Source organism: Bombina bombina, chromosome 4 (genome assembly GCF_027579735.1).
Source record: "Bombina bombina isolate aBomBom1 chromosome 4, aBomBom1.pri, whole genome shotgun sequence".
NCBI classification, from domain to species: domain Eukaryota; kingdom Metazoa; phylum Chordata; class Amphibia; order Anura; family Bombinatoridae; genus Bombina; species Bombina bombina.
The window spans coordinates 917,793,109-917,820,884 of record NC_069502.1 but is presented as its reverse complement, the minus strand read 5'-3'; the positions used below and the strand labels follow the sequence as shown (position 1 = coordinate 917,820,884).

At 35.9% G+C, this 27,776-nt stretch overlaps 1 protein-coding gene across 6 annotated transcripts in view; it reads right to left on the bottom strand.

The window, feature by feature from the left end:
* Positions 1 to 27,776, bottom strand: part of LTBP1 (latent transforming growth factor beta binding protein 1) — a 596,328-nt gene that overhangs the window by 122,678 nt on the left and 445,874 nt on the right. For 5 of the 6 annotated variants that reach the window (XM_053711864.1, XM_053711861.1, XM_053711865.1 and 2 more), the window contains 6 exons: positions 27,347 to 27,469; positions 20,501 to 20,668; positions 9,236 to 9,442; positions 6,090 to 6,112; positions 5,201 to 5,297; positions 4,998 to 5,090 (listed from right to left, as the gene is read on the bottom strand). In XM_053711864.1, the coding sequence (XP_053567839.1) occupies positions 4,998 to 5,090; positions 5,201 to 5,297; positions 6,090 to 6,112; positions 9,236 to 9,442; positions 20,501 to 20,668; positions 27,347 to 27,469 (711 nt within the window). The remainder of the gene's footprint in view (positions 1 to 4,997; positions 5,091 to 5,200; positions 5,298 to 6,089; positions 6,113 to 9,235; positions 9,443 to 20,500; positions 20,669 to 27,346; positions 27,470 to 27,776) is intronic. The other variant, XM_053711862.1, reaches the window with a different exon arrangement.

The window sequence follows — 27,776 nt, the reverse complement described above, 5'->3', positions numbered from 1 at the left end:
CTCAATCCTTGTAAACAACACAACTTTAGCAAAGGTTTAATCCCATTAGCAAAGATAACAAATTCTGAAAGCAGGAAACAAATTACAGAATAAACGTTTTTTATCTCAGTCAAACTATAATTCTCACAGCTCTGCTGAGAGAAATTACCTCCCTCAAAATAAGTTTTGAAGACCCCTGAGCTCTGTGGAGATGAACCGGATCATGCAGGGAATACAATGAGTTGCTGACTGAAATATTTGATGCATAGTAAAAGCGCCAAAAAACGGCCCCTCCCCCTCACACACAGCAGTGAGGGAGAACAGAAAACAGATTAAGCAACTGCCAAGTGGAAAAATAGTGCCCAAACATTTATTCACACAGTACCTCAGCAAATGAAAACGATTTTACATTCCAGCAAAAACGTTAAACATAATCTCTAGTTATTAAACAGCTTTATGTATTTCTTACAGTGTAATTCTAGTGAAGTACCATTCCCCAGAATACTGAAGTGTAAAGTATACATACATGACATTATATCGGTATGGCAGGATTTTCTCATCAATTCCATTGTCAGAAAATAAAAACTGCTACACACCTCTATGCAGATTCATCTGCCCGCTGTCCCCTGATCTGAAGTTTACCTCACTCCTCAGATGGCCGAGAACAGCAATATGATCTTAACTACTCCGGCTAAAATCATAGCAAAACTCTGGTAGATTCTTCTTCAAACTCTGCCAGAGAGGTAATAACACACTCCGGTGCTATTTTAAAATAACAAACTTTTGATTGAAGATATAAAACTAAGTATAAACACCATAGTCCTCTCACACATCCTATCTAGTCGTTGGGTGCAAGAGAATGACTGGGAGTGACGTAGAGGGGAGGAGCTATATGCAGCTCTGCTGGGTGAATCCTCTTGCACTTCCTGTTGGGGAGGAGTAATATCCCAGAAGTAATGATGACCCGTGGACTGATCACACTTAACAGAAGAAATTAAAATTACAATTAAAATTAAAACAAATAAAATTAAAATTGAAATTAAAACAAAATCCACAATGTGATGTTTTTAAATTAACTGAGGTGAAATGCCCTAGTAAGGATCATATCTAATAGAAATTTTGTATTAAATGACAAATAAGATTCAGTACTATGTGGAATAGCTAATATAATAATACTGACAAATTCTATGTAAAAAATTAGTGAAAAAAACATAAATTAAGTCTAAATAGTGAAATATTGTATAGGTACAAATAAATGTGAACATCAAACTGACCAGTCTTATATCATACTATCTACATGTGAACAAAATTGTGCTGATAATAGTGGTGTTACTTATGTCTGTATAGACAATAAAATAGTGTGAAAACTTAAGATACAGCTGAAGCAGAATCTAGGACTTAACTAAACCAAATATGCTAATACTTGAGCTGGGGAGCACTCTGGAGGGACAAGAGTAAAAATTACTATAAGTATAGAGCATATATGTTCATTACCATGACGGGTTATAGAGAAAATTAATATATACGTATATGGCTATTGAAGAGGATTCAGTCCACAAAATATCTAAGGTCAGTGATCTTGTTAATACCATTTGGGGTGCCGGTCATTAGATTAAATATCCAAAAGGCCTCTTTCCTATTCAGCGTGGCCGTTCTATCCCCACCTCTAAAATCATAAGGGGCGTGGTCTATACCTTGGAAGCTAAACATAGTGTTTAGGTTAATGCCATTGATGGGAATACCTAAAGATATGAAATGTTCAACAAAATGTTTAGCTACTGGAGTGGAAGGGGGATCATGTTTAATGGAGAGCAGATGCTCCCGAACCCTGTCCTTAAGGAGCCTAGTTGTCCTGCCTACATACTGTTTACAGCAGATCTTACAGTTAATTAGATAAACCACAAATCTAGAATTGCAGTTTAGTCTAAATCGGATGTCAAAACATTTACCTGTGGTCTTAGATTTAAATTCTTTACCGGGGATCACAAACTCACAACTCTTACAGGGAATCTTTCTACATCTAAAGAATCCCATTTCCGGCTGTAACCAAGAGTTGTTTCTTTTGATTGAAAAGTCTCTGATTAAGTGATTTCCAATGGTTGTAGCTTTTCTACTCACTAGCCTAATGCCCTGATTTTGTAATGAATCTTGTAACAAGACATCTCTGTCTAAGACAGGAAGATATTTCCTTATAATACTATTAATACAGCTAAATTGTCTGGTGTAGCAAGTTGAAAAGGTTATAGGTGATTTAGAACTTTTCTTATAATTACTATTATTACCATGGTGTCTAATTTTGGGAGTATCTTTAAGCAGCACATCTCTATGCATAAGTTCAACTTCTTTACGGACTTTTTCCAAGGTACTAATATCATAGCCCCTAATATAAAGACGCTGAGTGAGAGACTGAGCTTGTTTGATATATGTGTGAATGTTGCTACAGTTGCGTCTAAGGCGCTTATATTCCCCTTTTGGAATGGCCATTTTAAGGTGTGCTGGGTGGTGTGAGTCTGCTCGTAAGATTGTATTGCCTGATGTTGGTTTTCTAAACGTAGATGTAATGATCGAATGTGACAGTCTATCCAACTTTAATGTAATGTCCAGAAATTGTATAGTTTCTTTTGATGCTATGTAAGTAAATCCCAAATTGAGATTATTGTCATTTAAATATTCCATAAATGCAGATATGGAGTTAATGTCACCCTTCCATAATATAACCAAGTCATCGATAAATCTTCTGTAGAACCCCATCTGTGACTTGAAGGGATTATTATCTTGGAATATCTTCTGGAATTCAAAATATGTTAGGTAGAGATTTGCATATGATGGTGCAAACTTTGCACCCATAGCGGTGCCCTGGTTCTGTACGTAATGAGTACCTTCAAACGTAAAGTTGTTATGATTCAAAAGAAATTTTGCACCATCACATACAAATCTGATAAACTTATCATCATATGTGGCATACATCTCAAGCATAGCTTGCAAAGCTTCTATACCCTTATTGTGTGGTATACAAGAGTACAATGAATTAACATCAATGGTAAGTAGAGTATCATTCTCATCAACATGCACAGAATTTAACAGCCTTAACAGATGCTTGGTGTCACGAAGATATGCTGGAGTTATCTGAACAATAGGTTGTAAGACTGTATCAATGAAGGACCCAAGTTTTTCCCCTAGGGATCCCACCCCAGAAATAATGGGGCGCCCAGGGGGATGTTCCCTATTTTTGTGTATTTTAGGTAAATGTCTAAACACAGGTGTATTCAGAAACTGGGTTTTAAGAGAATCTGCTTTCAATTTAGTGATGACACCTTCCTGAACATAATGATGAAGAAAATCATTAAGTTCCATAATGAACTTCCTTGTAGGATTAAATGTCAATTTACGATAGGTGGTGTCATCACTAAGTTGTCTAAGGGCCTCACAAGTATACTGTGCCCTATCCTGTATCACTATGCAACCACCCTTGTCTGAGCTTTGAATTATGAGATCACTATATTCCTGTAATTTTTTTAAAATATGTCTCTCTTTCTTAGATAGGTTGTTACTTTTCCCATATTTCAGACTAGTACTGGTGTTAGTTTCTCTAGCTAATGCATGGAGATCCCTTTCAACCAAACTTTGGAAGACCTCTATAAAGTCCCCCCTCATTTGTATGGGATAGAAATATTTATTCGCATTAGTGGTAATGGTGGGAATGCACAAATTCTGTGTATTGGATCGTGCACTCTCACTTTCGAGTGATAGTAAATTAACAATTTCACATTGATCATCAAAATTGAAACCATCACTATCAGTATTAGTGATGATTAGACTTGAGTTTATATTGTTTATGGCTTCTCCGTCGGTATCATCTGTCATTGGTGAACCAATGACTGGTTCTTGTGCAGAGTTCCTATCTGCCTAAGCAAAGTGTCTCTTTAACGTAAGCTTCCTAGTGAATCTATTTAGATCTACTAGTGTCCTAAAGAGATTAAAGTCTCTGCTTGGCGCAAACCCCAAGCCTTTGGAAAGAACAGTCAAAGAACAGTCAATTCCTCCTTATTTAATTGTGTACTGTGGTTGTTACCCTCCTCAAACACGACTTTTGAAGCATTTTGAGCCCTTCAGAGATGTCCTGTATCATGCAGGAGGAAGCTGAGTGTCTCTGTCTGTAATTTTAGCTGCGCAGAAAAACGCTAAAATAGGCCCCTCCCACTCATATTACAACAGTGGAAAGCCTCAGGAAACTGTTTCTAGGCAAAAATCAAGCCAGCCATGTGGAGAAAAAACTAGGCCCCAATAAGTTTTGTCACCAAACATATATAAAAATGATTAACATGCCAGCAAACGTTTTATATTACACTTTTATAAGAGTATGTATCTCTGTTAATAAGCCTGATACCAGTCGCTATTAAATCACTGCATTTAGGCTTAATTTACATTAATCCGGTATCAGCAGCATCTTTCTAGCAAATTCCATCCCTAGAAATATATTTTACTGCACATACCTTATTGCAGGGAAACCTGCACGCCATTCCCCCTCTGAAGTTACCTCACTCCTCAGAATATGTGAGAACGGCAATGGATCTTAGTTACTTCTGCTAAGATCATAGAAATCACAGGCAGATTCTTCTTCTAATACTGCCTTTGATAAAACAGTACACTCCGTTACCATTTAAAAATAACAAACTTTTGATTGAAGTTAATAAACTAACTATAAAACACCACACTCCTCTTACTACATCCATCTTTGTTGAGAGTTGCTAGAGAATGACTGGATATGACACTGAGGGGAGGAGCTATATAGCAGCTCTGCTGTGAGTGATCCTCTTGCAACGTCCTGTTGGGGAGGAGAATATCCCACAAGTAATGGATGATCCATGGACTGGATACACTTAACAAGAGAAAACTATATGTTTAATTTACCATCACTTTAAGTTTAAATTTCAAACTTCTGATAATACACAATAATCCAGCTGTCCCACTATCCTATTATATTGTGCAATAACCGTGTTGCAGTATTCAGAATTTACCTATTAATTTAGTTGGAGGAATTACTTGACTTGCGCTTGATGAATCTTCGTCAACAGCAACAGGAACAGGAGGAGATGTTCTTACGACAAGAGCTGTAACACATAATAAACATCTCTAATTAAAAGTGAAACTTTCTTGTTCTTATACACAAAACTATTTGAATATTGACTGCTACGTAAACTCTATAAAACAAACATCTTACTTGGGAATTGAGGCTGTATGTCAAATGTGGAAATTCCAGGAGATAGCTGAGGCTGACCATTATCCAATACTGATTTATCATCCAGTGTTTGTACTTCCTGTAATGATATGAAAAGGACATCAAACTTGAACTAAATTCCCATCAAATGTTTATATGTACTAAAAATCATAGAATATCTGTAAAAAAAAAAAAGAAAAAAGTACATTTTAAAGGAACTGTCTAGTCAAAATTAAACTTTCATGATTCACATAGAGCAGCAATTTTAAGCAACTTTCTAATTTACTCCTATTAACATTTTTTCTTCGTTCTCTTGGTATCTTTATTTGAATGTAAGCTTCGGAGCAGGCCCATCTTTGGTCCAGCACCTGGGTAGCGCTTGCTGATTGGTTGGCTACATTTAGACACCAATCAGAAAGTGCTACACAGGCGCTGAACCAAAAATGGGCCAGCTCCTATGCTTACATTCTTGCTTTTTCAAATAAAGATACCAAGAGAACAAAGAAAAATTGATAATAGGAGTAAATTAGAAATTTGCTTAAAATTGCTGCTCTATCTGATGCAAGGTAGTTTAATTTTGACTAGACTGTCCCTTTAACAGTTCAAATTTGTTTTTAATGGTTGCAAATCATTTGGCAAATAATTAGGCTTCAATACTCTCCTCTTTAGTTTGGGGGCAATTGGGGCAACTTTTTTAACCTCTGGTTAAAGTTTATCTAATTTATCTTATTTAACATGCGCCCGTAAACAGGCAAATTTGCCCCTTTACGGCTGCACCTTAAGATAGCGCTCCCCTCGTAATCTAGCCATAAATGTTGCGTAAAACTAAAAGAAAAAGACAATTAAAAGACACTTTTTTATTTATAAAAAAGACACATTTTGTTTACCATACCTGATCAGTACCTGTAGTTGAATCTGTAATAAAAAAAAAAAAAGAAAAAACAATATCAATACCGTAGTACTAAAACAGTTGGAGAAATTTGCCAATTTGTGCTATCAGCTTCTTCAGTTTTAATAAAATTCTATTCACTAAAGCTCTAAGTGAATAAATGTTATAGAATAACAAAGAAACTGGTGAAGCTGGATGTGTACTTGTATGATGTCTGTACACTTTAATGCATTAATGATAAAATTTGATGCTGTGTACAAATTTAAATTTGTCCAAACATAACCAGAGAAATAACAATAATACCAACATTAAAATACATGATTGAGATAATCAAATGTTTAAATGTGTCTGTTAATTGTTTTTAGAGTGGCTATTTTTAAAAGTGGCCTGAAAATTCTATTATACATTAAAAAGATCATGTTTGAAACGTTTGTTTGTTTTAACAATGCAGAAGAGTATTGCCAGTAGAATGCCAAGTTGTAAAGATAAAAGTATTAGTAGAAAACAAAAATAGGTTCTTACGGCACTTTATAGATCACTAACTGGGCTTTATCTTGAGTTGAGGGATATAAATACTCAAAACTCTTCATGGAAAATTGGTACATGGGTTAGAGATATAACATTTACAAGGTAGGCTTCATGACCTTAATACATTTAGCTTAGAGAAGAGAGAAATATGACAAAAAAAAGTACATTATGGGATTTAGTAACACTGAGGATAAAAAAAAATTACACTAAAAGATCAACATCAGAACAAAGGGTCATGATATGAAGTCTGAGGGCTGTAGGTTCAGGAGTAACTTCCAGCACCACTGATGTACAGAAAGAGAGGCCTGTTTATAAGATAGACTTCTAATTGAGGTAATAGGTACAAATATGTGAAGACTATGAGGAACATGCATTAAACAAAATTGCATTCACAGCTTCTGAGACATTGAAGTGCAGACTTCCATGAGTGAGACTGCAACCCCAAATGTAAAAAGCACTCCCTACTTGTTATCAACAAACAAATTAATTTGTGGTAAATTAAAAAAAGGCCCTGTGCTCGAGTAGATCGATCACCGGGCAGAATTGCACAAAAATGCTCTTGTGCAATGCTAAACTTTGTGAAGCGATGCTGCATGGAAAATGGTGATTGTGGGCAGACAGCTGGTTCTCTTTTTCAGAAGGTATCCGTCTGCAGCTTGATAAATTTACCTTTATATAGACCTTCTGGGTTTTAGCTACCATTAAAATCAATGTTTGTTTTTCTCAGCAGACATTTTTGCATAGCTTTGTAAACATTTTTTTAGACAGCTCCATTTGACCAATGTGTATAAACTACAACCATTCTCAAACTTGAGAACTCTATGGCATGTATGGCAAAACAGTTCAGTGCCCTTATATAAGGAAGATATTTTACTTCAAAAGTAAGTAACTAAGTATTCACACCCCATTGTAAAGGACTTTAAGCAGCAAATCAGTATGAGTATCCCGAGACCTGCAAGGGAGCGTGCCTTGTGCACAATTATGTTATTTCCCTATTCAGTTTAAGGAAGTTTACTATGAAATCTCATGAGATCACAGTAAAACAGCTCATGACCTCAGCACTGCTGATGTTGATTGGCTGCTGTTCATTTCTTCCTCTTTTTTTTAGCTGCAGCTGGGCAGTAACTGAAAGATAACATTTTACAGAGCACTTACTCTGGTGAGCTGAGGAAATTTTGAGGTAAAATACTACATCACTTTTAAGTGATTATCATATGAGTGTTATGTCCCTTTAATGAATGTAAAAAATGGTAAACACAATTCCACCATTCTAAGGTACATAGAGGTTCATAAAATTTTACAAGAATAAAATTACTAAAGAATTAAAAAGTGACACCTAACCAGCGCTTCCCTATCCAAAAATTATTAATATTACCTTCAGACTACAGAAGTCATTCATACCACTGCTTTGACCAGAACATTGTTACTGACTTCACAGCACATACTTCAACATAGCGCAATAAACAGTTCCCAGTCAATACTCTTCACAGGCACAATGGAGAGCGGTTGCAAACATATCCAGTGCTGGAAGCAGGCATCTACAAGTAGCCACACACACTACTACAAGTAGTCACACACACTACCACAAGTAGCCAATAAATCTTCAATCGATCCGATCTAAAAGATCGGCTCTGTAGATACAAGGTAGCTAAGAAATCTTCAATCAATCTTAGACTAAATTTTATTTCATCCATTTTCTGGTGATCAAGTGTGCAAGCGCACAAAACGCATCTGCTTTAGAGCCAAAATCTCCTCTGCTGGATTATGTAATTTTATTCGCTTTTGATACCAGATACTTCTGTCTGTTTTTTGCTTTTAAATAAATGAAATTAAACCTAGTTTTGCTTATTGAATTAATAGATTGATTGAAGATTTCTTGGCTACTTTGTATCTACAGTGTAGTACTGTGTGTGGCTACCATTGACATCAGATGTATATTTTGGCCTAGCACAGCCTAGAGGCTACAAAGAGGTTAAAAACACAGGTAAAGCCCCAATCAGGAGCCAAAGTATAGGCAGGCCAGCCAATCAGGAGTGACAGCTGTATGAATCTGCCGTCACTGATTTTGTTCTGCAGCAAGACTTGCGTCTCCCAAGCAGGACCTTAATGACTTTGCCAAGTTAAACAACAAGAGGCTGATCACAACCTTTATGAAAAAAACTTATCAACTGATTTATCTACAAAAAAACTCAAAAACTTTAATGGTATTGTTCTGTTTAAAATCACTTGATAAGTATTTCTAAATTATTGTGATAGACCCCCTAGCAAGCTAAAATCACTAATGCAAAAATAACAAGCTCTAAAGAATTAGATCAAGTATTTTTTTTAACTAGAATGTCTTTTTTAACTTTATATCTAGTGATCTCTATTATTTAATAGGAGAGTATGACCTCTCATCATGTCTCTGACTGCCATTTCAGGGATGGGGGTTTGGGGGGCAGGATATCTCTTACTGTCTAGAGCTGCACAATCCTTTTTTACACCACTGATTGCTTTCATTTATAAAAAGGATGCTACAGAGAAAACTAAACAAAGTGTTAAAAAACAAAGGAATTGTTGCACAATGATTTGTTATTTTAAAGAAAGAAGAATATTGGCATCTTTACCACAATGCATTATACCTGGATCATTCCTTTGAGACACAAAAAGAGCTTCCACGGGTTCCTCCTTCACTGGTGGGCGTGTTGCTTTTACAGGCGGCTGTACGGTAATGGTTCTATGAGGAGGCACTCTTACTATCGGAGGGTAAGCAGGTACATTAGACTGTGTCCTGTAAGTACCAGATACTGTGTAGCCCATTCCACCAGGGCAAATTTCCTTAAAAGCAGCTTTATTAAGAAATACAAAAAAGGACAATATGGATTAGGTAAATGGCAGCATGTTTAAAGGAGCATTCTAATGGCTATACAGGGGGTTACAATAAACAAACAGGGAAGGCAGACTGGAATAGATGGATTACACTCTATTTATAGCAGAGGCATTGCAATTGCATATTTTCAAAGTGTAGACTGTAAACTCCCTGGCGCGGGGCCCTCCATCTCCTGTACTAGATTTGTTTAGTCTGTAATTTATATCCGTACTTGTATCTTTGTTATTGTATACCTATATATTTATACCCAGCACTACGTAATTTTGCAGCACTATACAAATAAATGATAATAATAATATTTTAACTCCTTCCCACCCTTAGGACATTCTATGCCATCCTAACCGCACTGGGCTTTAACACCCTTAGGACTGCATAGAACATCCTAGCCTTTTGGCTGTCAATGGCACTTCCTGAATGGGATCACGGGCTGGAGGGCGTGAATTATGTCATAGGCACTTCCCCTTGACACAATCCCATTATTGAAATCACGCAATCGCATGAACAATCGCGTGATCTCCCTTTTTAACTTATTTGTTTACATGACAAATAAGTCCAGGCGGGAAGGGTTAAAGGGATATTCTAGTGTAAAAGTAGAATGTTCTATTCTATTTTTAAACAAATTCCCCTTTCTTACATCTGCAAAGAGGTTTAATACACAAAGGACTGCAGTACCCCTGTGTGGCTTCAGATGCAGGATGCCACTAGTTACTGAAGCATATGTGCATAGGTCTGCTCCTAATTGGCTCCCCACTGTATCTTTATTTGAACCGCCACAAAAGCTTGCTGGGTGCATAATTTGACTACAAGTTAATTGTCTTTGCAGGGGTTAAAGGGATATGAAACCCAATTTTTTTTCTTTCATGATTCAGACAGAGCATGCAATTTTAAACAACTTTCTAATTTACTCCTATTATCAATTTTTCTTCATGCTGAACCATTTTTGGTTCAGCACCCTGGGTAGAGCTTGCTGATTGGTGGCTACATTTAGCCACCAATTATCAAGCGCTACCCATGGTGTTGAACTAAAAATGGGCCGGCCCCTAAGCTTACATTCCATCTTTTCAAATAAAGATACCAAGAGAACGAAGAAAAAATGATAATAGGAGCAAATTAGAAAGTTGCTTAAAATTGCTTGCTCTATCTGAATCCTGAAAGAAAAAAAAATGTGGGTTTCATATCCCATAAAGCATACAGGAAAAGAAAAATTATGTTGAAAAATAGAATGCCCTATAGAAATAGAGCTTTTTACTTTTTTACAATATAATTTAATTTTGTATTTGCATTATATCAACCTTATATTTCCATTTATTGTAGTATGAATACAAAGGACAGTAACAAATTACATATCTGAAGTTTCAGAATCATCATTTTTAAGAATTAGAATTTTAATGCATGCTTTAATATCTGTGGAATGCGCTTGAGTGGATAAATACACAATCTTTAGCGGAAATCTGGTAAAATGATTATAAAACTTAAGATCAATCAGCTTATTACATAAATAGCCCCATTCACGGAAGAAGCTATGTCCTGAAGTCATTACAACAATTATGCATTTTATTTGACTTTTGTTTGACATCTGTTCCTATAAACGTAATCCAGAGGACCTATTCCATTAGGAAAAGTCTTTCAGTGTAAACAAGGGGCTGGCAAAGTTCCCCTACAATCCCACTGTGATGGAATGCAATAAAAGTAATACCCGTGATTAGAGCAGAGTTAAACGTTCCCAGCAGAATTAGGGACAATAATACGATTAAAAACCGAGAATATAGTATTAAATGTTCACAATGTATTATACATAAGCTTCGATAAATGTTTTAGCGCATTTGTTAAAACTATTAAATATTTGAAAACTTTGTATGTTTGTTCTTTTAAATGTTAGACTTTCACATACAGTAAGTAACAGTAGAATATTGAATGCAAGATTCAATTTAAAATCACATTGAAGATATTAAAATGAAAGTTCATATTGACAATTAAACTGTCTTTTCTCAATAAAACATAACCAATATATTGAAATGTAACATTCCTTGACATTTGGCTAATGAAAATATTAATCTGGGTAAACGAAATGTCAAGGAGCAAGGTGTTTTCTACCATTCAAATGTCACAATGGAGATGTTTGTCCACCCCATAATAATTTGCTTGCTTTATGAATACTGAACCCAATTTTTTTCCTTTGTGATTTCAGCATGCATCTTTATTTTAAAAAGCAGGAATGTAAGCTAAAGAGCCAGCTCAACTTTGGTTCAGCACCAAGGTACAGCTTGCTTATTGGTGGCTAAATGTACCCACCAATCAGCAAGCGCTATCCAGGGTGCTGAACCAAAAATGGTCTGGCTCGTAAGCTTTTTCAAATAAAGATACCAAGAGAATGAGGACAAATTAATAATAGGAATAAATTAGAAAGTTGCTTAAAATTGCAATGCCGCCCCTGCAGAGCAGGGGGTGTCAATCAGCCCAATTATATAGGATCGGGTGGATTGATGTCCACAGCCTCAGAGCAGGCGAACGAGTTATGGAGCAGCTTGATAATTCGGCCCCACTATCTGAACCATGAAAGAAAATATTTGGGTTCAGTATACCTTTAACATAAAGTGATATAACCTTGCTTTTCTGTCTGGAGTGCAATTTGGTTTATGATACAGTTCTAATATGATACATCCTCCAGCCTCATTTGCCTACTGTTCTTTCTTCATTATTTTTTCTCTCTTTTCTCTATTCATTGTTAATCCTTTGCGCAACCAAAACTGCAGCATAAACCACAAAAGAGAATCTGTTAAAGTCTCATATTCCATCCTATCAGAATGACCATGCAAAATCATTGAGAGCGCCCTCATGTCCCTGCTACACAGGCAACATATGGTAGGTAATGTGGAATCGTGCTTTTTAATGGGTGGGCCCAATGCCTTCAATTGGCTGTACCACCCACCCTGTCAAAAAAGCAAATCATTGCTTTGGGTTATGGGTGCCATTATGCTAACTACATACGTGTGCCAGACAGGGGGGGTAAAAAAGTTGCTTAAGTATTGAGGTTTTTGATTCAGACAGGGGCATGCATTATACATAAACTGCATGGTTTAAAGTAACGTGCAGACATATCTAAGGTTTAGAGTGCCTTGACTTCTGCATCTGCTATCAGAGCTTGTATATTTTCTATATCTAATAAAAATTTGCTTAAAAACAATATTTGTAAGTGAAAGCTTTTAGGACTATTATTTTTCCAAAAACGTAGTGTTCTTTTAGTATTCTATAGGTAGCAGTAAACTGACATCTATCTGAATAAAAACTAAATTCTAATTGACTCTTGGTTTTTCTATTAGTTTTCAGCTGAAAGATCTGCATTAAAGATGATGACAGTAAGCAGACAACTGCAAAAGAATCTAGGAATCGGCATGTTTGAACATGGATGAAGTTAAAAATATTTTGATAATTGGATCATCGTAATGGAGACAGTATATAAGATATAAATGTTAAAAAAAAGTTTAAAAACGCTTAAAAAAAAGTCATTATTAAAAGAAAGAAAGAAAGGAAGAAAGAAAGAAAGAAAGAAAGAAAGAAAGAAAGAAAGAAAGAAAGAAAGAAAGAAAGAAAGAAAGAAAGAAAGAAAGAAAGAAAGGACAATATATAAAAAATATATTGGATGGTTTTCACTGGACTGCAGGAAATTTGATTGATAGATAGATAGATAGATAGATAGATAGATAGATAGATAGATAGATGATAAATAGAAATATGATATTATCCATAGCAAACAAACAGTGATACACTAAAGTACACTTGCTAATATACTAAAATCATAAAAACGTGTTAGACAATATGATCAACATCTTTAGATACTATTTTACAATCCACTAAGAGCATGATGCATCCTAAAACTCCATGGTTGAGTAAAAGGAGTCAATTTATTAAAGTCTGGCTGACATGATACGCTGTAGCGTATCATGTGCGCCAGACATCGCTGAATGCGGACAGCATACGCTGTCCGTATTAAGCATTGCACAAGCAAAGTTCTAGTGAACTGCTTGTGCAATACAGCCCCCCTGCAGATTTGCAGCCAATCAGATGCTAACAGGGGGTGTCAATCTGCCCGATCGTATAGGATTGGGCGGATTGCTGTATGCAGCCTCAGAGGTCGCATATGAGTTAAGGAGCAGCAGTCTATAGACCGCTGCTTCTTAACTCCTGTTTCCGGCGAGCCTAAAAGCTTGCGCGGAAACAGGGATAATTGGCCCAATTCGGCCAATAATAAATTGACCCCAAAGACTCATCAGAATGTTTCTGTAATTTGTAGAATTAACTAAACAAACTGGACAGGAGCATCTTAATCTAAAAAATAATTTTCTAAAGGGTTGCGCTGAAACAGAGTGAATTGGTCCAATTCGGCCAATAATAAATTGACCCCAAAGACTCATCAGAATGTTTCTGTAATTTGTAGAATTAGCTGAACAAACTGGACAGGGACATCTTAATCTAAAAAATAGAATATAGAATAGAATAGCCAACCCATGTTTTGTTTAGCACCCTGGATAGCGCTTGCTGATTGGTGACATTTACATTTAGCTACCAATCAGCAAGCACTACCCAGGTGCTGAACCTAAAAGCTTATACTCCTGCTTTTAAAATAAAGATACCAAGAGAACAAAGAACAATTGATAATAGGAGTAAATTAGAAAGTTGCTTATAATTGCATGCTCTATCTGAATCATGAAAGAAAAAAAAAAAACTGGGTTTAATATCCCTTTAATGTCCCTTTAAAGAGACTGATATTAATTCAAAACATGTCTGTAAAACAGTTGCAATTAATTTCTAAATAATTTCTTGTGGAACGTACATTTTTTCTATGTAGATATTGACAGCCAGTAATACTAAATCAGTATATGTAAAATAACATTATCACAGCATTACCACCCAAAACAGATTCTACAGCAATCTGGACAAGGTGGTTTGGGAAGACTTAAGGTGGTATTGTATGGCCAAGTGGTTTTGGGTCTGTGGAAGTCAGTACTTATTGAACAGGTGTCATGATAATCTACAATGTAGGGCTGCAATCATTTTGTTCCATTTCAGCATGATGAAAACAAGTAAGTTATAACACTCAACAAGCAATATTCTCCCAACAAACAGAACTGATAAACTAAGCAGAATGGTAGATATTATAACCTTTCCATGCTATAGTGTATTGCTGTTTTGAAAAGTGCTGTTATATTGTAAAAAAAAAAAAAAAAAAAAAAAAAAAAAGCAAAAAACGTGGTTCTCATTCAATCTACAATCAATGTAATAATTCAGTTTCCTTTCTGAATTTATAAAGAAGTGATATACGGTAGCTAACATTTTCACCGCATTGTTCTTCTGATCTGTCTTGTGTGTCTACCAACAGCTTAGCCCCCCCCCCCCACACACACACATATAATGCTAAATATAATGGTTGTTCATTCTGCTAACAGAAAACAGTGATCTTTAAAATCATTTAGAACATTAAAAAAAACTATATGCACTCTGCTGGGAGTTCTACATGTTTGATTGGGTATTTAAGTCCCTGAGTTTGCTTCCACATGTGACACCATAATTGCCTTAAAGCAATCCAAGGCTATAATGTTTGACCTTAGACATAATTAAGCTTTAGCTTCAATCTTTAAACCGGAAACCAAAGCATTTGACTGTAACTTATCCAGAGTTAACTGCATAAGTGGAGTTTAAAACATAACCTTCTATTGGCTAACAAAACTGATTAATGATAACAACCTTTATTTTAAGCAAAATGCGTTTAGAAACCTTTACACATGCTCTAATTTGTGTATGCAAAGATCATAGAAGCACTAAACTAAAATGAAATAGTAGTACTTAAAGTGAAAGTAAATCCTAGCGTTTGACTTTTGAAACAAATACAGGGGACTTTCATTCATGAAGTATAAAATACTTTATGTAGAAAGCTCCTTTATTTGTTTTAACTGATCGCCGTTCTTAGCTGCTACAGCAGCCCCCGGCTAAAAAGATTTTTTGCTAAGAGGTGACGTTTTCATCTCTTAGCCAATAGTCGTGCAGTAAATCCGGCTCCCATGGGCGCCAAGCCGGCTTGGCGCCCATGGGAGCCGGATTTACTGCACGGCTATTGGCTACGAGGTGAAAACGTCACCTCTTAGCAAAAAAAGTTTTTAGCCGTGTGCTGCTGTAGCAGCTAAGAACGGCGATCAGTTAAAACAAATAAAGGAGCTTTCTACGTGACGTATCTTATACTTCATGAATGAAAGTCCCCTGTATTTGTTTCAAAAGTCAATCCTAGCGTTTGTAAAACGCTAGGATTTACTTTCACTTTAAATTTATTACATTTGACACACAATATTAATACTTCGTGTAGCAAAAATTTCAGTAAATGTATATTAACTTGTATTATGTAACTAAAGAAATATATGACACATTGCACAATTGAATATGTTCTGTCTGTTTCAAAATGAATTAAACTTATGTTTTAATTGTTTATGGGCTTAAAGGGACATGAAACACAATGTTTTCTTTCTTTCATGATTCAGATGTAACGTACAATTTTAAACAGTTTTACTTCTATTATCGAATTTGTTTCATTCTCTTGGTATCCTTTGTTGAAGAAACAGCAATGCACAGGGGTGAGCTAATAACATGAGGCATATACGTGCAGCCACCGATTAGCAGCTTCTGAGCCTACCTATGTATGTGTTTCAACAAAGGAAATAAAGAGAAAGAAACAAATTAGATAATAGAAGTTAAGTGGAAAGTTGTTTAAAATTGCACGATCTGAATCATGAAAAAAAAAAATTTAGGTTTCATGTCCCTTTATTAAATCTACTTATTCTTGTGAATGTTTCCCCTATTCCATTGTGTGAATGGTCTCCATGAGAAAATGAATACGTGGGTATCAGGGCCGTTTTTAACACAGGGCAAAAGGGGTAGCTGCCCAGAAGTGATGTGACATAGGGACACACACAGTCTGTCCTAATACTGTCACAGTCAAAAGTTATCTGCTTAGATATATTTGTGAGAAACTGTGCCAGACCGTACCGGTGTCATGTGACATGCCAAGCTAGTGCCATGTGCTGTTTTAGATGTGCACTGTGCAGCACTGAATGCAAAGCCCTAACTCGGCATCCAGCCAATCCCACTGCATCAGAAAAGGTCCGGCTGGGGTTACCACTGTTACCAGGTAACTGCTCTGGTGGTGAGGATTGTTTCTGGGGAAGGCTGACTGTAGGCGCATGCAGCAGAAAGCTGGAGTGGCAGGCACGTGAGGCTTTAAGCATCTGTGCAGCTGCACACACTGCTCTCTTCAGTCTTGAGGCTGTGTGACTCATCTCACACTGTATCAATGCAGCCTTGGACAGACAGTACCCAGTCTGCTGGTCCCCTTAGCTCTGCTCTTTTTGCTGTGGCCCTAAGATCAACTAACTGAAGTTTGTTAGGGGAGCAGTGCTTTGAAGAAAGGTTTCAGTGGGAAGAATAAAGTGAGTAAACACAAGCCCCTCCCCATGCAGCATCGTCTAGTGCAGGGTGAGAGGGAACTTGTTCCTAGCAAATAAGTGACATGTGCTGCTGTGACTGATGTATAGTGTCATGATGATACTTCACACATTAAGGTAAGGTTTATTTTTATAGTTTTTTTCTCTCTATCTCAGATTTGACAGCTTCCCATAGTAGTTCTGCTGTTCCAGTCAGTAAACTTATATTTGTCTGCACCTCCATGCTTCCTCCTCAGTCTTTACCTTGCTTTTCTCCTGTTGGCTGTCCTAAATCTCTTTAACCAGCTGACCTCACACCAGAATAACATTCAAAAGCATATTAAATTAATCCACAGTGGAGGAATTTATATATTTATTTACTTATTAGTACTGCTTAGGTCCAGTTTCACATATTACAATTTATTTCATTCTTATTTAAATGATTAGCCCACTGCTGGCCTAATAATTAATAAAAAAATTGATTTAGTTGTTTTTTGGGATGTTGGGGTGGAGAGCGAAATTGCATGAGGTGGGCAAGAAAATGTTTGCCCAGGGTCCAGTCAATATTAAAGACGACCCTGGTGGGTATGCATCATGTATTTCCTGCTAAGTAATTAAATTAAATTTGATCTACTTTTATTTAACCCTTTTCATACAAAAACAATATTTTAGTTAATTCAGTTGCTGTTCTTTTTAAAGCATGTTAAAAAGTTTTGGCAAACACGAGTAAAGTGCTTATAAAATCTTTCCTTCTTGTTTACGCTTTAAGTGAAAACTCACAATGTTATCGCTACTAGTATGGGGGTGCACAGTTATAATTTTTTAACAGTATGGCTGAGATTCCAAGCAGAGAGCAACAGATAACTTGTGGTGCATTATGTGGCGCTATAACCTGTGTAATCAATAATGCACATTTGTGTGTGTATGTATGTGTGTTTGTGTATGCATGAGTGTATGTGTATGTATGTGTGTTTGTGTATGCATGAGTGTATGTGTATTTGTGTATGTATGGGTATTTGTGTATGTATAAGTGTATGTGTATGTATTTGTGTTTGTGTATGCATGAGTGTTTGTGTATGCATGAGTGTTTGTGTATGCATGAGTGTATGTGTATGTATGTGTGTTTGTGTATGCATGTGTGTTAGTGTATGCATGTGTGTTAGTGTATGCAAGAGTATATGTGTATGTATGTGTGTTTGTGTATGCATGAGTGTATGTGTATTTGTGTATGTATGTGTATTTGTGTATGTATAAGTGTATGTGTATGTATTTGTGTTTGTGTATGCATGAGTGTATGTGTATGTATGTGTGTTTGTGTATGCATGAGTGTATGTTTATGCATGAGTGTATGTGTGTATATGTATGTATGTGTGTTTGTGTATGTATGTATGTGTGTTTGTGTATGTATGTGTGTTTGTGTATGCATGAGTGTATGTGTTTGCATGAATGTGTGTGTATATATATGTGTGTGTTTGTTTGTTTGTGTGTGTGTTTGTGTATGTATGTGTGTTTGTGTATGCATGAGTGTATGTATATGTATGTGCTTGTTTATGTATGTGTGTTTGTTTATGTATGTGTGTTTGTTTATGTATGTGTGTCTGTGTATGTATGCATATGTAAAGTATTTTATGTAAATTTTAGATAAGAGTGTATAGCACAGGATTTCATTAAAAAAACTCCACTACTTGAGCAGAATTTTTGTACTCCATCAGCTTGGGTTATCCGACATGAATTGTACTACGGGCTCCCATATTATCTGAGGGAAATAACGCACCTGCATGAATATTTTAGCGCATGGACTAGTAAAATGGAGCAAAAATAGAGGCCGTATGGATTGCGATGTTAAAGGGACATGAAACCCAAAATGTTCTATTCATGATTTAGATAGAGCATACAGTTTTAATCAGCTTTTCAATTTGCTTCTGTTATCTAATTTACTTCATTCTCTAGGTATCCTTTCTTGAAAAGAATACCTACCTAGGTAGGCTCAGGAGCAGCAATGCATTACTGGGAGCTAGCTGCTGATTGGTGGCTGCACACCTAGACCTAACTAAGGATATCAAGAGAACAAAGTAAATGGGATAATAGAAGTAAAATGGAAAATTGTTTAAAATTGTTTGCATTATATGATATATGAAAGAAAAATGTTGTGTCTTTAAAGCCCCATACCACATGTATGTTTGTGCTCCACTTATAATCTAGGCCTATACGCTTTCATTGAATATGAGTGAGTTTTCAAGCATTCACCTCTGACTCATGTTGTCTTTCAAAGTTCCCATCTGTTACATCTAAAAGGGAATATTTAAAATGCTTTACAGATTTATATTTCTGTGTTGAATAAAGTGTTTTTTCCCTAGGAAATGTCTCAGTCAGTGACCAATCGATATCTAGGTATCAGCTGCAATTCATGTCAGCTTCACTTCAAATTAAATTAGATTTCACATAAGATTTTTGTGTTTAACTGCTGCTATTTCATGATTCAGATACAGTTAAACAAATATTTTTTAAAAATGTATTTCTATAACCAAATGTAACTCTTTGTGTTGGTCTCCTTGGTTGAAACGTGGCCCCTTTTTATGAGGGCATACTGAAAGTAAGCTCAAGAGGGTGCAGGAGCCATACACACTACATGCATGAAGCGTTGGGTATTGCAAAGTACTATAAGCAACCTGTAGATGGAGCCTTTGAGGCAGCAGCTTCAGCCACTCTATGATAAAAAAAAAACTCTTTTGTAAACTAAACTGGAGTGACGTATAGCTAGAAGCACTGTTTAACAAAGAAGACCACATCAACAAATACTATATTTGAATAGGAGAAAACAACCAGTGTTTGCAGTAGTTTTATAAGAGTGCAAAGATGTGAGAGTTACTTGCACTCTCCTGAGCTTACTTTAGTATGCCCTTGAAATGGCGCCAAGTTTCAACCAAGAGAAACAGGTACATTTGATAATATAAGTGAAACATTTTCAAAATTGGACATTCTCTTTGAATCATAGCAGTTTAAGTGCTTTAAAATGTTAAAGCTGGGCCCTTCCTAATTTTATTTGCAAGGAAATTACAACAGGTCTCTTGACTTGTCTGGAATATGTAAATGTTAACAAAATCTACCCTGTAAATGAATATAAATAAAAAGAACATTCTAATGTAAAATGGGGTGGTAACGAACAGATGTTTTATGAAGTTACCATAAATTCTTGTTTTAAAAAAAATTCCTCTATTTGTCAAAGAGATCAGGTCCTTTTAAATCTTGGAGCATACAGAGATGCTAATTTAACGCATGCACCTTGCCCATGCACCACACCTAAATGCTTGACTGGCAGTCAAGCCTTATTAATATGCACACTAGAATATACATTTAAGACTAGAGACTATAAAACTACCCTATGACAGATTCTGAAATACAGCCTAAAATTAATTATTTGTGTTGTCTGTTATACATATCAATGCCAGATTCAATCAGTTAGTGTCATCTTCAATAATATGGTTTATTTTTATAATTGTGTTTCATAGGAGGATGTTAAGTCAGCTTGTAAATTGTTGACCCTTATTTACCTGTTCCCAGTTGTGGGCATTTTTCACATTGTGGCCCCCAGGCTTTCCCAACACTACAACAACATAGCTGCTTGGTGAGTTGGACAGAAAGAGGGTGCATGCACTGCTTTCCTGGGCTGACGAGCCGGTAACACGGTCCCTTCTCCTCAGACATCAAAAGATTTTCAGCTGTAACAAAAAGGAGAGAAAGCAAATATGAAATCACTGCAAAAGAAACCCAACGCCAAACCCAGGAGAACATTCGTACATCTGTCTCCTAATTACTGAATAAGTGCTAAGGGGAAAGAGTGCATCTCCAGCCGATTCTATAACAATACTAAGAAATAAATACAGATTGATCAAATCAAAAGGCAATGGTTAGCCTATGTATAAGGTAAAATATTATGGGCTAGATTACGAGTGGATCGGTAGTTTGTGCTAGAGTTTAAGAGTTAAAACCGCTAGAAGTATTTTTTTGCGTTCAGAGATTCGCAATTGTATTACGAGTTGAAAGTAAAAAGTTTGCGTTCTCGCGTTCACAAAGTCACGGTAACAAATAAACTTTGAGCAGTCATGAAAGCAAAATCGCATTCCCCTATTGACTTCAATGGAGCCGAAAAAAGTTGGGGGACAAAACTAACACTCACAAATTGCGCAAACTCAATCGCTGTTATTTAAAAGCACAACATAAAAAGATAATATTGTATATTTCATTATACGATGTTCTGCACATATCAGAATATGTTCTATTTATTCTTAAAGAGATATTTAAATAAATATCTGATGGATTTTTGCACAAATATATATATATATATATATATATATATATATACACACACACACACACAGAGATTTTTTAATGTGTTTTGTGTAACTTTTTTGTTGAGCGTTACCAGAGCTCTGAGGTCCCGGTAATCATTCTAGCATAAATCACTATTTCGCTCACGCGATCGCATTTACTTTCAACTTGCACACAAATGGCCTTGAAAAAACAATTTCACTTGCTCTCAAACGATTGTGCTCCACTCGTAATCTAGACCTATATAGTTCCACCCAGTGAGCTGTCCAGCAAGTATGGTGTATATTAGCAAATACTCCTTTAACTGATTATTTTTCAACATAAGCAACTTAACTTAAAGGGATAGGAAAATGAAAATTAAATGATTCAGATAAAGCAAGTGATTTTAAGATAAATTTACAATAATTTCTATTCTTAAATTAACTGTGCTCTCCCTGTATAGAAGCTCATACGTATAAATTGTCAGCAGCGCAGCAATGCACTATTGGGAGCTAGCTGCTAATTGATGGTTACATACAATTGCCTAATATCATTGGCTCACTAGATGGGGTCGGCTAGCTCACACTAGTGCATTGCTGCTCTGGAGCTGACGTTAGCTATGTGTTTAATAGTTAATAGTTTAATAGTTATATGCAAACATGAGAGAAATAATAAAATGCTCTAATATATTAAAGCATATTCTTTTCATATTTTATGCCCCTTTAATAGTTTTTACATCTTTGTTTATTGCACACTATTAAAGTACCTGCATGTTATTAGAACAGATTAACACCTTGTTTGCAGCAAATAGTTTTCAATAATCAAACTTCATCTATCAGTTTCCTTATTTTGAGGATCTCTACTGGAGATAACAGGGTTTGTCCCTGTCATTGTGTTAACAATATCTCAATTGTTTGGCCCCAGGTAGGCTCATATGATACTTTCTTGAAGGCCGCCTCTTATCGGAATGAATTTTGACAGGTTTTTCCCAACTAGAGGGTGTTAGTTCATGTGTGCCATATAGATAACATTGTGCTTATGCCCGTGGAGTTACCCAGGAGTCAGCACTGATTGGCTAAAATGCAAGTCTGTCAAAATAACTGAAATAGGGGGGCAGTCAGCAGAGGCACAGATACAAGGTAATCACAGAGGTAAAAAGTATATTAATATAACTGTGTTGGTTATGCAAAACTGAGGAATGTGTAATAAACGGATTATCTACCTTTTTAAACAATACAAAATCTGGTGTAGACTGTCCCTTTAACACATATAATCACTGCAGTGTAAAATGAAGCATGCATAGTCCGTCAAGACTTGGTGACAGGTTGTAGCAATAGCTATATTTATATATAAAGATAACAGATGTCTTGTATAAATATAGAGGTTACATTTGTTGATGATACAAGTCAACTAAATCTCTCTCTTACAACCATCAATCAAATGAATGTGAATAAATTATCATGTGTAACTTTCCTTCCAAGAAAATGCACTCAAACTATAAAGTTATGTGTAACCTATGTACTGCATATTGTAAGCCTAACTTTCCCCAAGTGAGCAGTGCGTGAAATATGATGAAACTAGATCTGTAACAATGTACAAACTATTTAATAAAGTTAGCTGCTCTTCTTCAACAAGAAGACATGGGTAGAAAATATTATATTTATACTAAATGGATACTAAAGTCTAATAGTTGTTGGAATGAACTGATTGGCTCCTGGGGGACTGCCTGTGTCACTAGGAAGGGAACAGGACACCATAAAAGCTAGGACGTTCCATGCAATCCTAAAGACGTTAAAGCTCAGGGCTTTTAGGACAGCATGGAATGGTCTAGGGCAAAGGTTTTCAAAGTCTTGCACATTGGGCCCCCCCTTTGGCAAAAACTTTCAAGTTGAGCCACCCTCCCCGCGCAAACACACATACGCTAGCACACGCACAAGCACATAAACACATGCATAAGCACACATGCACAAGCATACAGGCACATGCACACGCACGCACACATAAGCACACATGCATAAGCACACACACACACACATCTACAAGCATACACACACATACACATGCACAAGCACAGACACATGCACAAGCACACAAGTACACACATGTACAAGCATACACACACATACACATGCACACACATGCACAGGCACACACACATGCACAAGCACACACATAGGCACAAGCATACACACATGCACAAGCACACAAAAGCACAAGCACACACACACATACACATGCACAAGCACACACACATGCACATGAACAAACACACACACATGCACAATCGCACACACATGCACAAACACACACAAATCCACAAACACAACCAAGCATACATGCATAAACATGTGCTGGCTGTTCCCACTGTACAATATAGATATAATATTTGTATAATGAGTATGACAATATTATATCTATATAGCTGTGAGGAAAAATCTTATTATACAGGGGGAACAGCCAGCACATGCATCCGTGTACCAGCTGAGGGCCATCATAGTTAGAGCAAGTTCAGTGCTCACCAGGAGGGTCACAATAAGGGCTGCGGTCACAGAGACAAGGAAACTATCATAAGAGCCCACTTCTTGGCCGTCTGTACTTACGGCAATGATCCTCAGTCTCCTTGTCATAGTGCTGTTCCGTGGGGAGTTTGGCAATGAACAATAATAAAAATGAAAAAAAAAAAACACTTCCGCTCCTGTTCCCGCGCCTCCCCTTAAGAGCACAGTTTGGGAACTATTCTTGCAAAACTGCTGCAATGTAGTGCTCCAAACACATGCACACTCCTAAGCCAGCCTACCTGCTTTTCAATAAAGGATACTAAGAGAAAGAAGCAATTCTGATAACAGAAATAAATTAGAACATTTTAAAATAGTATACTCTGTTTGAATCAAGAAAATTGGAGTTGTATTTCCTGTAAACTTTTTTTCATGCAAAAATATTTATAACATGTAAAAAAGTGCTCTTTTATAGTCATGATTGACCATTTAAGATTAATGTCCCATTAAAGTCTCTGATTTCGCATTTTACAAAATAAACATTCATTGGTGCCAAGGAACTCCATTTTTAGAAACAGAGAAAAAAATCTAGAGGCACTGTAAGTCTTGTCTAATTTTCTTCTGCTGGCAGAATAATTACTGAAATATCAGGACAACATTAAGAGATGTCACTGTTGTATTTGTATCACTGGATTATGTATTAAAGGGACATTCATCTTATAAAAAAAAAACACAAAAAAGTTTCATTTTTTGCAATAAATAATGTGCTTACATTACTTGTTTTGCTTGGTTTTTTTCCTCACCCTGCAACATTCTACATAGTGATTGCCTGTTCAGTGCAGGAGTTAATTTATATTGGTCCCTAATTTGTTACAGCAAAGGAGGTAAGATAAATATACCCCATATTCAAGGGATTTTCCTTGGACTGTAAAAAATACACATTTTGCTGATGAAACAGAAGTCTTAAAGGGACATTGAACACCTCTTGCTTTTGTGAAAAAATGTGCTTTGTCTCGTGATCTTTACAGAGGCTAAAAAGCAAATTAAAATGATGCAACTTAAAGGGACATTAAACCTAACATGTTCCTTTATGATTCAGGTAGAGCATACATTTTTAAATAACTTTCCAATGTACCTTTATTATCAAATTTGTTTCATACTCTAAGTATCCTTTATTGAAGGAGCTTCAATGCACTACTGGGGGCTAGCTGAACATATCACTAAACCAATGACAATAAACATATATCTGCAGCCACCAATCAGCAACTAACTGTCAGCTCCTGAGCCTACCTAGGCATCCATTTCAGCAAAGGATACCAAGTAAATTTAGCTAATTAGATAATAGAAGTAAATTGGGGGGGGGTGGGCACTCTGCAGAGACTTAAATACAAGGTAATCACAGAGGTAAAAAGTATATTACTATAACAGTTTTGTTTATGCAAAACTGGGGAATGGGTAATAAAGGGATTATCTATCTTTTTAAACAACAAAAATTCTGGTGTTGACTGTCCCTTTAAATCTAAAATCTTGTGGCCAATCGCATTTTGGTATTTAATGCTACCGGTAAAATGATCTATATTATTTTTATTTTTACATTGAAAGTTTAGTTTTTGTCTATAATTTGCATCTACAGAAGTCACAAGAACAATGAACTTTTTAAGTATATGTTACTAAATATTAAATGATATGTATGTTACTATTACCCATAAAAATTCCAGAAAATTATAGCAATTAGTAGAGGTCTGGCAGTCATCTAGCAGTGTACTGCTTAAGGCCAAACTGATTGATATCAGACGTCAGTTAACCTGATACAGATGTTGATACATTACCTGTCAGCATACAGGGCCGGCTAGCTATAATATATGGGGTGTGCGCACTAAAGAGGAAACATGCTTGTGGTGTAGACATCTGCAGATATACAACATCTCAGTTCACCATCAGGTGCCTAGTTTATTCGACCTTAGGTCAGAAATGTCAAGGGGGTGTAAGATCCAAAACATGCAAGGATCATGTCTGAGATCAAATATGAACATATGACCTGATATCGGATCAGGCTGCTCAGGAAATCAGTAAGAATCAAATAAACAGATTTTTTTTCCCCCAAGAATGGTCTTACATTATAGTAAGAATCTCTCGGTGGATACTCTATTTGCAATGTAAAACTAAGGTTCTTTCATATATATTTTAGAACTAAATTACTCATGTAAAGCATTTTTCATATCATGAACATAAATAACTGCTGTGTAGCTCCAATTGGGCCCTTAAGCCAGAGAGCCCTGCTTTCTTCTGTATACTGAATATTTGTAAACATATTTGCTACTAAATACTGGATATTTACAAACATATGCACACACCATACATACGGCTGGAGAAATATAATTATAGTTTACTAGTAGGAGAGAAAAAATTAGTAGCCGTCTCAATATTAAATATAAGAACACAGTGTTCCGCCCAGGACCTATTAAGGGCCAGATTAAAAGTGGAGTGGTATTTAACGCTCCCACTCAAGCGCTAACTCCGCTAGAAGTTTTTGCATGCATCAGGTAGTGCTCTATATATGTATGCATATGTATTTAGGTGTTTATATGTATATATATGTCTGTAAATACATATATACAAATATAAATACATAAATACATCTGTGACCACACACACATATATATATATCCATACATATACATATTTAGACATGTATATGTATGGATCTCTATGTTAAAGCCCTTTGCCCGCCTTTTTTTTCTAACACCTGAGACCTCATATCTTTGAGCCCTTATAACTTTTTTGTGCATATTTTTTAAATAATATTAATTAGATGGTGTTATTATGAGTTTAACTGTAGTCTGTAATGTATTTTTCATGTGGTTTGAGACACTTTTTTGTTTCGTGAAACAGTTAACCAGAACATTTACGGTAATCATTCTAGCGAAAATCACGATTGCGCTCAAGCAATTGCATTTACTTTCAACTTATAATACGATCGGTAAACCCGACGCGCGCAAACACCCTCAATAAACCCCTTTTGCTCATGCGTAACTGTTAACACAGAGTTTAATGTCCCTTTAAGGGTCTGAATACTTATGTCAATGTGATATTTCAGTTTTTTTCTTTTTAATACATTTGCAAAGTTAAAAAAATCTGATTTTTGCTTTTTCCTTATGGGGTATGGAGTGTAGATTGATATGGAAAAAAAAAAAATTAGCATAAGGCTGCAACATAACAAAACATGAAAACAATAAAGGGGTGTGAATGTACTGTATACTCCATGTCACAAAAATACATTTAATATACTGCAATTTAATACAGTGAGCGCTAGCCTTCAAGATAAATATTGTTAATATGTAAAATATTATATAAAATATATTGTAAATATGTTCATTTATTTTAAGGGACATAAAAAAATATATTCTTTATTTTATTAAACAGCCCCTTTCTCTCAGTTAACAAAACATTTTTGATTATGTTGTTCCTTTCACTGCATGCATTTTACACTACAAGCAGGTAAGACAAATACTATGCAACACAAAACTGTTAATCATATTTGCGATGTGTTTAGTCATTTCTGGGCAATTAGTTACATTGAACAATATAACTTACCAACACAGGAAGACAATGTGGAATCGGGCACAAACCCTGGTTTGCACGTGCATCTGTAACTTCCAATAGTGTTTAAGCATTCGCCATTAGGACAAATTCCTTGCAAGTAACATTCATTAATATCTGCACAAAAATATATATATATACATAAAATTGGCCACATTCTAAAAAATTGTTTTTATTTTAAATTGTAATATCTCCAACTAACCAATATGTATAACATAGTAAAACATGCCAAGAATTCTAAACTTCATTTTAATAAAAGAGACAGTAAAGTCAAAATGAAACTTTTGTAATTCAGATAGACCATGCAGTTTTAAATAACTTTCCAATTTACTTCTATTGTCAAATTTGTTTTGTTCTATTGGTATCCTTTGTTGAAAAGTATACCTAGGTAGGCCCAGGATCAGCGATGCAGTACTGGGATCTG